Source organism: Ostrinia furnacalis, unplaced genomic scaffold (genome assembly GCF_004193835.3).
Source record: "Ostrinia furnacalis isolate ACB-3 unplaced genomic scaffold, ASM419383v2 OfSCF3745, whole genome shotgun sequence".
NCBI classification, from domain to species: Eukaryota; Metazoa; Arthropoda; class Insecta; order Lepidoptera; family Crambidae; genus Ostrinia; species Ostrinia furnacalis.
In genome coordinates, this window is record NW_021133984.1 from 351,451 (window position 1) to 363,635 (window position 12,185).

At 34.7% G+C, this 12,185-nt stretch overlaps 2 protein-coding genes across 2 annotated transcripts; both read left to right on the forward strand.

Moving 5' to 3' along the window:
* The first annotated feature begins 90 nt into the window (after nt 1-90).
* Nucleotides 91-2,506, forward strand: LOC114358161 (zinc carboxypeptidase-like). Its single transcript, XM_028312043.1, has 6 exons — nt 91-432; nt 734-1,101; nt 1,388-1,472; nt 1,554-1,756; nt 1,841-1,925; nt 2,205-2,506. Exons 2-6 carry the CDS (start codon nt 763-765, stop codon nt 2,465-2,467), a joined length of 975 nt encoding a protein of 324 aa, XP_028167844.1. The 5' UTR covers nt 91-432; nt 734-762; the 3' UTR covers nt 2,468-2,506.
* Nucleotides 2,507-5,840: 3,334 nt separating this feature from the next.
* On the forward strand, nt 5,841-9,549 carry LOC114358165 (zinc carboxypeptidase-like). Its single transcript, XM_028312048.1, has 6 exons — nt 5,841-6,194; nt 6,377-6,761; nt 6,840-6,927; nt 7,244-7,446; nt 7,712-7,796; nt 9,234-9,549. The coding sequence occupies exons 1-6, from the start codon at nt 5,908-5,910 to the stop codon at nt 9,494-9,496; spliced, it is 1,311 nt and encodes a 436-aa protein (XP_028167849.1). The 5' UTR covers nt 5,841-5,907; the 3' UTR covers nt 9,497-9,549.
* The last annotated feature ends 2,636 nt before the right edge of the window (nt 9,550-12,185 follow it).

Consider the following 12,185-nt stretch of genomic DNA (forward strand, 5'->3'; position numbering starts at 1 on the left):
AAACTATAAACTTTATGGACACTAATCTATAAGTTTATTATTAACTATATTAATGTACTTTATACATTGTTGAGAATGACCACATGAAAAGGGAAATTTAAAACCATTTAACTGTAGTTCTCGTTTGCATCAACACGTCAAATATTTCAAAATGTTAAAACCATTACTTTGTATTTGTTTAGTCAGTGTAACTTTAGCAAAAGTTCGTTTCGACAATTACAGTTTGTACAAAGTTTTACCGAAAAATGCGACCCAAATAACGTGGCTTGAAGAATTAGAAAATGCTGACGATAAGTTTGACTTCTGGAGTGAGGTGTACCCACACGTTGAATATGTTTCGATATTATCAAGTCCGGAAAATAAAGCTTATTTAGAAAATTACTTGAAAATGCATGAAGTAAGCTTTGAAGTTACTTTGCCAAATATTCAAGAGTAAGTATCTAAGGTATAAGTATTTTAGATAACGGGCATTGCCCAAGTGGTAAAAACTCAGAGGTCATTTTGTAAGTGCCTATTAATTAAACTATGAACATAACGACAATTCAACGATTCACGAAATCTGGAAGAGATTATGTAAAGAGTTAAGGTGGAATTCTTTAAGTATGATTAGGGTAATAACTTATCTTATTCTATAAAACTATCCGTAGCAAGCTAACTTTGGAAGCTTGCTCAAGCCGCTATTAGAACAAAACCTTTCAATAATCTTAAATAATTTTATTGTATAATATTACAGAGTTATCGACAACGAAAAACACAAAAAGCATGACCTGGGACGCTTATTACGAACTAGATGATATTTATGCTTGGATTGATGATTTAGTTGCAACATACCCAACTGTAGCTAGCACGATAGAAGGAGGAACTTCGCATGAAGGTAGAACGATTAAAGGCATAAAAATTTCCCATGGATCAGGCAAAAAAATCATATTTATTGAGAGCGGTATACATGCACGAGAGTGGATTACACCAGCTGTGACCAACTATATTATCAATGAGCTTTTATCCAGCACTGATGAAGAGACGCAAGCAGCAGCGCGTGACTTTGATTGGTATATCTTTCCTGTTACAAATCCTGATGGCTATATTTGGACTCATACAGAAGTAAGTATCACATGTTAAGTATAGGCACAGAATTAGGGTTTTCATAGTTTTTTGAGTTGTCGGAGGGCTTTTTTTTCATCGAGTAAGTACCTACTATCTAAAGTACGTAACTAAACTCAGTGTTGCAAATGAAGATAAGTGATCAGAATTAAAAAGTTCTCCCATTTAAAGAAATCTTAAAAAGGCTTTACGTCCATTTCGTCCAAATACTTGTAGATTGCTTGCTATATTGTTTTAAGCCAATCCGAGAATGGCCATTCAATAAAGTAACCTTTTATTTTTTCAGTTCCGACTGTGGCGTAAAAACCGACGTCCATTTGGTGACGAAGTCGGTGTTGATCTAAACAGAAACTGGAACAACAACTGGCTTGGTATCTACTTCTTTATATCCATCAAATACATTGACATTTTCTATAATTTCCACGAATCAAAATAAAATGTCCTGTTTTCAGGTGTGGGTTCAAGCAATGTAACATCATCCAACACATACGCTGGTCCAGGACCATTTTCTGAAGCAGAAACAAGAACTTTATCGGAATACATCAGCTCGCTAGCTGATGATATAGAATTGTATCTTTCTATGCATTCCTCTGGTCAACTTCTTTTGCTGCCTTTTGGGAACACAACTGAGCCGTTGGCGAATTACTACGATGCGGTAATTTTTTTAAGCAAAGACGAAGGAATATTACCTTATGTTAGTTAGGTACATAATACAGAAGTATAACTTGTATGATTTCAGATGAAAATTGGAAGGCGAGCAATGGGTGCACTATCTGTTCGCTATGGAACTCCTTACACGACGGGAAACATTGCTGAAGCTATTTGTAAGTGATAAGAACTTCACTATAATCGTATGAACGACGCCCAAAATTCGATTCAGACAACACAGACCTGAGACTGAATCTATTCCTTCATTAAAATTTAGATTGTAACTAGCCATCAATTAACGCCAAACATTTAATAGGTACTTATCTTTTTGAGAATATTCCACTATTGCACTGCAAAGTCTTGCTCTCACTGTTCAACATGATTTTGAAGATTTTGGGGGCCTACATAGATAAGTATACTAGTAAGAGCTCAATGAAAAATTCTTAATTTTTTAGATCTTGCCACCGGCACCAGCATTGACTGGGTCAAGGAAGCCCTCAAGATTCCACTAGTCTACTGCTACGAACTCCGGGACCGCGGTACTTATGGACACCTTCTGCCGGCAGACCAGATCTTGCCGAGTGGCGAAGAGACCATGGATTCAATCCTGGAAATGATCCACCAAGCACGAAGGCTGGACTACATGAACAGTGGAAGTGGTCTACACGCATCTTTGTTGACGATAGCATTTGTTTTTGTGAACTATGTTATGTTTTAAATAGAAAAATGTTTCAGAATAAGTAAATGTTTTGCATGCATTTAATGTTTTTTACTTGCTATCCTTTTAAGAGCGTTGTAGCAAAAAATTGGCGTTCGAATTTTAGGTTTTTATTGCTTGACGTCGCGTAGTGAGTGCGCAAACTGCATTTATCTGTACAATTTCAACGCTGCGTCGACTAAACGATCTTAATCCGTAGTTGTATCGTACCTAAGACAGTACATCATACATAATAATAAAGAAATATTGTATAATTTACCTATTTGATTTTTTTCTCAGATCAGACTTTTAGAAAAATCAAGTTACGTAATTAATGTATTTTTTACACTAGTAAATCCCGCTTCAAGTTTTTAATCTTTAAATTGAGTAAAGTAATATGTTGATGGGTTTGAAAGAATTTATGTTTTATTTTATTCTTTTTACAGCATCAAAAGCTTGTTTATGAAAAATATATACTATTTAAATTTTACTTTTGACTTTTTAGTTTTTATGATGCGGGATAGAAAAATTAAAATTTATTCTGATTTTGTTTTTAAACAGTTATCCCATTAGATACACATGCGTTCTGCCATACAAACCCATCAAAAACAATACTTGTCAAAAAACCAAGTCTCACTACTCAGTTGTTCTACGGTAAAAAGTTGTGAGATCCATATAATACCAAGTCCAGTCACGTGTAAATTAAATTATTTAGTGCGAAATGAAACGAAATTTTGCATGCCTGTGTAGACATGCAAAATTTCAGCTCAATGGGAAAACGGGAAGTAAGTAAATTTTAAGTTGCAAGATTTTACAACTCCAGTTGTCAAAGAAAATAAAAGCTTGTAGATAGCTTTACAAAGGAAAGAAAGATTTATGAAGAAAATAAAAAGTACTGTCTACGATACATTTGTTAGGCCGTGTTGCACAGTCTTATTTTAACATTGACATCAAAATTTTGGATGTCAAAAATCTGTCTAACATAAAACACCGGTTATTGTCAGTTAGGGTCAAAGTTAGGTGGTGCATCTCAGCCTTAGTGTATTTTAATTAAATTTAATACAAATAAGGATGACGAAAATAATCGATAAGTGATCTCACTCGAATATTTCTTATAGTAGGTATACAAGATGTCGAACAAATGGTTACTTACTGAAAAAGTGCTTCATGAGACCTAGCAAACGGCATCAATAATATGTTTAAGAACGAACTGAATCTATTCAAAAAACCTATATTTCCAGCTTTCATACATTTAATACAGTTACAAACAAACACGAAATCAATGGTTTCTGAGAATTCTGAGTGCCTTAATGCCGTCCCCTTTATCTGTTTATTTAGTATTTATTAATTAGTATCTCTTGATGATATTGTAGCAAGTTAAACCTAAAATCATGTTTTCCGTAAATAATTTAAATAAGAATGCAATTTACGAGTTTGTTGTTTGATTATTATATATTACTCAATTAAAAATTTAAATTTAAAAAATTAACACTTCTAATATGGTAGGTATGGCTGGCGGCATACATTTAGTATGAAATTCGGAAACATTGAATTTTCGCATAGATCCAGTTTATTCTTTGACCTATTTATTGTTATTGTTTTAAAGAGCTCATGAAGCACTTACAGGAACAGTAAACAGTTTCTCGATATCTTGTATAATTAAAAATCAAGTGAAATCACTTATCGTTTCCACCCTGTACCTATACTTTTAAAAATAAACTCATTTTATACGTTCATTTGTATAAGTATCTACAATACAAATACCTAACCAACTTAGTTGACGTTTTATAAAACTATTTGTCTAAGTGTCATCGAGCGACCGCTGGTGGATTTGCCATTTACCTGACCTACCCCTTTATTACTAAACGTTTAATATCAGATGAATAGTTACGCACCAATTTCTTTCATTCAGTCGTCAGTAATTGAACTTTCGGAAAAACATGACGAAGCGTTGTGTGACCATACAGACGCTATTCAACTTTTATTAGTAAGGAAGAGTATATTTTATGTTGGTAGAAACACAATAGCATAGACTAATGTTTTGACACCCTGTTAAAATTTTTATTAGTCATTTATTTTTTCCTGACCAAACAGATACCATAATAATATCTTTTATCTATTCTACCCATATTCTGTAAGTAAAATAATAAAAAGTTTGAAAAGAAAGAAATTACAAGTCCGATTTACCTAAACAAATAAATTAAAAATACTTGCGGATCAAAAGTACTCAATCATACTACAATTTACGAAAAAATCACGCGTGACGCATATACGTCAGTGGGCAGTCAACTGACATAGACCCGGCGTCTACGAGTGCCAAAGCACGACTGATTTATGCCATTTGATGCACCCGATTTTATAGTATTTTCAAATTAATTTTTCATTTGAAGATTGAAGATAGATATTTTTTCTTTTTCACACAATAATAGTACTATGTTTCTTCTTAAGTATAAAGTAGTTTATGTTGCCAAATGACTTTTAGATTATGAGATGTGACCTGTTTTCTTGCAGTAATTTTCTCGAATTTTGACTATCTTAGACATGATAAAAATGCAATTTAATGAATTAAACATCAAAATTTTCTCAATACACTTTCTTCTTCAGGGTATGCTTATTCTAATGAATACATTCTATCTTCTTACTTAGAAATAAATTTGTTGTAATATTAGTTCAAAGTTGTGCCTTCGCGAGTTACCTGGAAATCGGGCTTTCGAAATTCGCTGTTTTCGTAGGCAAAAATCCAATTTGAACGAGATTTTGTCAATAGACATTCCGTAAAAATGTATGATAATTACGATGATATAAGTCAAAAGAAGCTATAACAATAAATGATATGACTAAAATCATTTCGAAATCTGCCAAATTCTCGATTTCTGCATGAAAAATGTGACAACGCTCTTAAGTCTAGTAGGTACTGTCCAATAAAAATATTCAAAAGGAATCACCAATAGAATGACTATACTTTTCTCCATTATGCAAATACGTGATTGACTTTCACAATGATGAATGAACATGCTAGTTACTTTAACTTAGGGCATTGAATTCAGATAATCATTAATATCAATTATTATTTTAAATTACTAAATCTCGTATTATGAGACTATACGCTTGATTTAATCGTTTAAGTTTCGATTCGTATCATTTGCAAATCATTTTGATGATAAAAGCTACATCCGTAAGTGGAATTTTCCATCACTTAACATTTACTTTTACCGTACTGTCATTAAGGTATTATTATTTATTATGATATTCCATAAACGTTATCGGTTTAATTGCGACATTATAACTGATAAACCAAATTTATTGCTTAATAATTTGATAAATAGATAACATCAGAAGTTGATAATTTGGAACGTCTATTTTATTTTCTATTTATCTTTGATGCCGACAGTAGCAATATTAAATAAGAAATAATTATTAAAAACAATAATTTATAGGATTGGGCTGGCATAAAAGTTACAATGAAGTCTATAATATTAGTAGTATTAGGTCTAGTGTGGTGTGTGTATTGTGAAAAATTTCGTTTTGATAACTACACCTTGTATAAATTATATCCTAAGACTGAAGCACAAATTACTTTACTACAAAATCTTCAAGACAATGAACAACAGTACGATTTCTGGAGTGATCCTGTGCCAAAAGCTGAACATGTTATGGTGTTATCAAGCCCTGAAAATAAAATTTCCCTTGAAAGTATTATGAATGGGAATTCGGTAGGGTTTGAAATCGCCCATGAAAATATACAAGAGTAAGTAACTAATTCATTTTATAATTTAATTTCTGAGCACAATACAATTATTATCACGTTAACTTCTTGTTCTGCACACGAATGGTTAGTTAGATATTGGTGTTGAACTTCATCCAATTTTATGAATTTTTCAGTAAAAGTTTTAAACTACTTAATTTTAAACTGGCATTTCCAATTTTTAGGTTGATAGACCGGCAAACGGTAGCGCCTTTTACTAAAAATGCAAAGATGACATGGGACCAATATCACACCCTTGATAGCATTTATGCATGGCTAGACAGCTTAGTTATCGAATACCCGAACCTAGTATCAGAAATCATTGGAGGAAGTTCATACGAACGTCGTCAAATCAAAGGTGTAAAAATATCTCATGGTAACAACAAAAAGGCAATTTTTATCGAAGGTGGCATACATTCAAGGGAATGGATTTCTCCAGCTACAGTGACTTATATCATCAACGATCTTCTTACTAGTACAGATAAAGAAACACAAGCTGCAGCCAAAGAATTTGATTGGTATATTTTCCCAGTTACAAACCCTGACGGATATGTTTGGTCTCATGAATCAGTAAGTAAAAAAATTTTGATGGCTCGAATTCTCAAACTATTTAATCTCAAACATTATAATATTATCAATATTTTTCAGTTCAGATTGTGGCGCAAAAATAGGCGACCAATTGAGGGAACCACATTTGGAGTAGATTTAAACAGGAATTGGAATAACAACTGGCTAGGTAAGGGTGTCCGAAGAATCGAATAAAGGGAACGAAATATTATTATCGACTGACACTGAATTGTTATTGATACTAGGTGCTTGTGCACTTGGCAATAATGTTTAAACTGTGCTGTTGATGGAAAGTGTACCTACATAATAATGTCATCATCATTACCATTATCAGCTTTTGCCAGTTCACTATAGATTTATCCTAATATAAGCCAATAATGGAGCCCATAAGCAGTTTTGCAAGAATAATCCATTACATTCTGTATAAGATGTCAGTGTTTATTATGATTTTCTATGATGTATCTGTACTTTAAATTTATTTTCAGCTCAGGGAGCTTCAACCAACCCATCTTCAGACAGCTACGCTGGTCCAGGACCTTTTTCTGAGATTGAAACTCGATCTTTGTCGACGTACATAGAGAGTATTGGGGACAAAATTGAACTGTACCTATCGTTCCATTCGTTCAGCCAACTTCTGCTGATTCCTTTTGGAAATACTACGGAACCAGTTGCTAATTATCATGATGCGGTAAGAAAAATTTAATTATATTTTCCATAGTTGTTACACCTATTAGTTTGATCTTCAGGCTTTATGAGTCACCAGAGGCATTATACCATAACGTAATAAGGGAGTTATTATTTATTATCACCAAATCGATAATTTTCTTTTTGGACGAATGGACTTGACCCTGCTTTATCCTTGGATTGTGTACCAAGGTATTATTTTACGATGGGTGGCTTGAAAATAAAAGATTAATGGCCACTTCAAAATAATTATTATGTTATTGTTTTAGCTAAATATTGGCAGACGAGCAATGGGCGCATTATCAGTGAGATATGGAACACAATACGTTACTGGGAACATTGCCGAAGCCATTTGTAAGTTCTTTGTTTTCTAATCGCGACATTATTATGTCGTTTCATTTTTCCTTTGCCTAACATTTTTTACATGGGTGAGGTCCTGCCTCAGATCATAAAAGGGAATAGATGTGAAACGGGGGCGTGGCGCGTGTCTCCGCGATATGCCCAGAAACGAACATCGCCCGCGACGCCAGGTTAGTCGCGATTCAGTCGTACTGAGGAAATGTTCTCCGATATTGTTGGATAATGCGTCGTAACGTGCAATAACGTAAGTGAAACGAAGAACTACAGGAACAATGAAGTCATTTACCACATGTAAGTATTGCAAATCCATTGGTATTTTGCTTATAAATAAAAAAAACTAAACATTTTTACGAACGAATTTAGTGGCGTGACATTTACTGCGATATCGAAATTAGTGGTGATAAAAATTCAAACACGTTGTACATTGACGATTTAGTTAGCAACCACTTTATGTCATACGTAACTACTGCGCAATGTATTTTATTTCTTCCGATATCCACTGACGCGTGAAAATACACAGTACGGCCGCATGTGCCGGTCGTAACATAGTGCAGGGCTCGTGTTCTAATACGGTTTCCTATTATCGATAAATAGAAGTAAATTATTATTTTCTATTTTCTAATTTTGAATGAAAAAATCATGAGTTGCTTGCGATTTTTAAGTTTTTACAAAAACAATAACAATAGTAGAAGGGATTAGTAACTGTCAACTATGTAATTACTATAAGAGCTAGTTGAAAGCCTAATATAGGCATTATTTTTGATAAACATAGGCGGTACGAATTTCGCCATAATTAAAAAGTTAATGCGCGATAGTAGTTAATAATAATTACAGTGATCCTGTTATTATTATTAAAGTAAATAATAATATATTACCAATATTGTAAATACTGGTAAAAATCGCAAGTACCTACTTAACCCATGACTTTTCATACAAACTTTGTCAGTCTATAACTTCTATACTCCATCGATAACGACATTGANAAAAATCGTTAAAGAACATAATAATAACGTATAATAATAAAAAGGTTTTCATTCAAGCATTTTTTAAACCAATTTCGAGGCTTGCCCCCAGGACTTAAAGTATCGATATCTTATCGACTCCATTTTATCTTTCTTCTCTCTAATTGCTTTTTTCAAAGTGTGCGTCACGTCACGCGTCCATTGATTGGCCATAAGACACGCCTTCTGGCCAATCACAGCACTTTTAAGCCGGTTGCACATGTTGTCGTAGACTCTCAGTCGCTTTGTTTTTACACAGTTGAATGTGTGTGTGGGAGCTGTGGTGGGGGAAATGTGGGGACACTGGTTCTCGTTGTAGTTACGCGCGACTTCATATCTATTCTCTTTCTATGATCTGAGGGTCCTGCACTTTGGTGACAAACGTGGTTAAAAACCGCTATGTTACAACTAATTTAATGTGCTTTTCTAGATCTTGCAACTGGTGGAAGTGTAGACTGGGTCAAAGAGCATGTCCAAGTGCCTCTAGTATACTGCTACGAGCTTAGAGACCGTGGAACCTACTCTTTCCTGCTTCCCCCTGAGGAGATCCTGCCAAGTGGACTGGAGACCATGGATTCTTTGGTAGAATTGATCCACCAGGCCAAACGATTCGGGTACATGAACAACGGCACCTCAATCATTGGCGTTTCTATGATGACGATTGTTTTTCTACTGATTGCTATTGTTATTTAATTTTTCCATTGCTATAAAAAAGTAAATAAAAATGTTACCCCAAAGTCCTTAGTGTGTAATTGTATTTTCCTTATTTCATTTTATCCCCGAATGTTGTACAAATAAGTATAGGTAATTATGATTACTTATTTTACTGACAAGTAAATAAATACTGATGAAGCAATGTTGACTGTTGAGTACATAACAATTAATTAATCCTACTTACTTTTCAAACCTACTGATTTACATCCTAAGTTACTCGTAGACGTACGAGTAGGTGTGTACGTTATTGTAATTTGGGAAAAGATTCGTAATTTATCAAATGCAAATAAGTTAATTAATAAATAATCAACCGCACAACAAATAACAAGTCAGACTGTATCATCAAACATGCATTACAAATAAGTTACTATATTACATTTGATATGATAAATAGTAACTTTCATAATAACAAGCCAATGACTATAATTTCATCCTACCGTCTGAATGCTATCAGGGGTTCATACAAACTGAACGTCTATATTTACATACGCAATCATTGCCTTAAGGGGGGCAGTATAAGTAAATAGGCAGTACTTTTGCGATTAAAACTGGGGGAGGCTGTATTGACTGAGCCTGTTGTAAAACACCATGTGAAGATTTAGCCGGCGGCCATTAGGCTATATGAGAGGGCGGTCAGCCAGGACAGGACGGTGGTATGCGTTATAAAGCGGTTAAAGCTAATTTGATATTAAGTTGTTACGTGATTTAGTGAAAACAAGCTGACCAAAATAAGCCTGATTTGCGTCATTATTATTATTGGCATCCTAAATCGCAAGGCTGCACTGGTGTGATCTGTGTGGTTGGCCTCACTATACCCGAGTTTCAAGGCTTGTTGTTCTTCAACGAAGCCGAGCAACTCTACATGTATAGTGACATGAGTAAGAACGGACTAGTCAGTAGTTGCAGTAGTGGTAACTTGGGGTATATACCCCACATGAAGTCCCTGTGAACATAAAGGAATTCAAAGCTTATTTCCGGTGATATAGAGCTACAAGTCTTAATTAGTTACTTACTTTAGTCAATGAAAAAACAAACCACTCGACTTGCCTCTGGTGTAGAGTGGATGACATTTGGGTAGTCCCAAAGCTTAAATGCTTGGCTTACTTAGCACAAATTTTCTTAATGCTGAACAAGACATGTACTTATTTGACCACAATCACACTTGATGTTATGTGAGGATGCTGTCAAGGACGGTAATGAAGATGTTCGGATGATAGTGTTTTGGAAAGACCGCTGGTTAAATAACTAGCTCTTAACAACTAGCAAGTAATGCTTATTACTACATAGAGCCGTCCACGGAACCACGTCTAGCGTTATCGCGATCAACAGCTCTTTGAGCGCGCCCCGGGCCGGTAGGAACTGCGCACGGATTCCTTCGACCTTGCTTGGCGCAATTGTCGAGATGTTAGCTCAGTGCGGCTTTATTAGACTTTTTATAGAAAACAATAGATTTTATTGGGTGCCGTGGCTGAGTTTCTAGCGCTGCTTCTTCTCAGATCTGGCTTATATTAGTATCCTGGAGCAGTGGTTGAGACATGTTAAAGTGCTCTTTGAGAGCCTACTTACAGAAAAAAATAGTTTTATGGTTTTTTTCTTTCAACTACACCAACACATGAAGATCCCCATCGTCAGCGCGGCGTTCAGTCTTCCGCCATCTCTCCCTGTAGGTAGACTATAACTGGTGAGGCTTCTGTTAAGGTGAGTGTATTCTATAGTATAGTGACATTACATAATCAGTAAAATACTAAGTGCCATCAAATCAGAGCTATTTTTTACGATTAATGTAATTTTTTGTGATGTTTTTTGTAATTTTAGTCACAGAACGTCAATTTGCTAAACACAGGCCTCCGAGAAGTAGTAGGTATGATTTAATTATTTTTATCCACATCTTTTTAAGTGAAACTTCATCATTGTAGACTTGGACTCCACGCCATACTTAGGTTCAAGTTACGAGCAATGCGCTACTATACTGGCTGAATTCGCATTCACTGAGGGTTATCATTAACCTCATTGACTTCGATGGTTTCCTCAGTAACCCTGATCAAAATTTGACTCTCTCGGCAAGGTAAAGCAGAAATGCGGTCACGTGTGAGTTGGATACGAGGGTTCCGTCCGTGTCATAATAAAGATATTAACTCTACCTATTTTAAAATTTAATTAAATCTAACGGAAAGAAAAATCCAACTGAAACAACTTTGAAGGGTCCTCCTCCTTTAAATGAGAATCCTATAATGTATTATCCTATTCTTCCTTATAATTTTCACTTTTATAATAAAATTGTTTATAGAGCAGTAAATAGAAATAAATTCTGTCAACATTTCATGAGCTTACCTCTTCTCTCGGTACATAAGATACTGACTGACAGAAAGCGAAGGCTACTTGAAAGGGTTCCTTTACTTAAGAGCGTTTACGCCGTTTGGCGCAAAAACAGTACTTTTTCAACTCGTTACAATTATTAACCAGTAATATTACAAATATGTTATAGGCATAAATAGTTAGACAATTTCGTCGTCTAAATAGTTAATTGAGAAAATATTGCGATTAGTTTAGTATTTAAGAATTCTATCAAGATAAGTCCACACAGGTTTTGTAAATTTCCACTTTAGCGTCAGTTTACAAGCTGAANAGTGGGTGCAACACGGACATTAGACATGATGGGCAGCGCAGG

Bases quoted from the DNA above. Each gene is read 5' to 3' on its own strand.
- LOC114358161 (XM_028312043.1), top strand. From the start codon at position 763: ATGACCTGGGACGCTTATTACGAACTAGATGATATTTATGCTTGGATT. The intron at 1,757-1,840 runs GTAATTTTTTTA...GTATGATTTCAG, and splicing joins TGGCGAATTACTACGATGCG to ATGAAAATTGGAAGGCGAGC. The intron at 1,926-2,204 runs GTAAGTGATAAG...TTAATTTTTTAG, and splicing joins AAACATTGCTGAAGCTATTT to ATCTTGCCACCGGCACCAGC.
- LOC114358165 (XM_028312048.1), top strand. From the start codon at position 5,908: ATGAAGTCTATAATATTAGTAGTATTAGGTCTAGTGTGGTGTGTGTAT. The intron at 6,195-6,376 runs GTAAGTAACTAA...TCCAATTTTTAG, and splicing joins GCCCATGAAAATATACAAGA to GTTGATAGACCGGCAAACGG. The intron at 6,762-6,839 runs GTAAGTAAAAAA...AATATTTTTCAG, and splicing joins ATGTTTGGTCTCATGAATCA to TTCAGATTGTGGCGCAAAAA.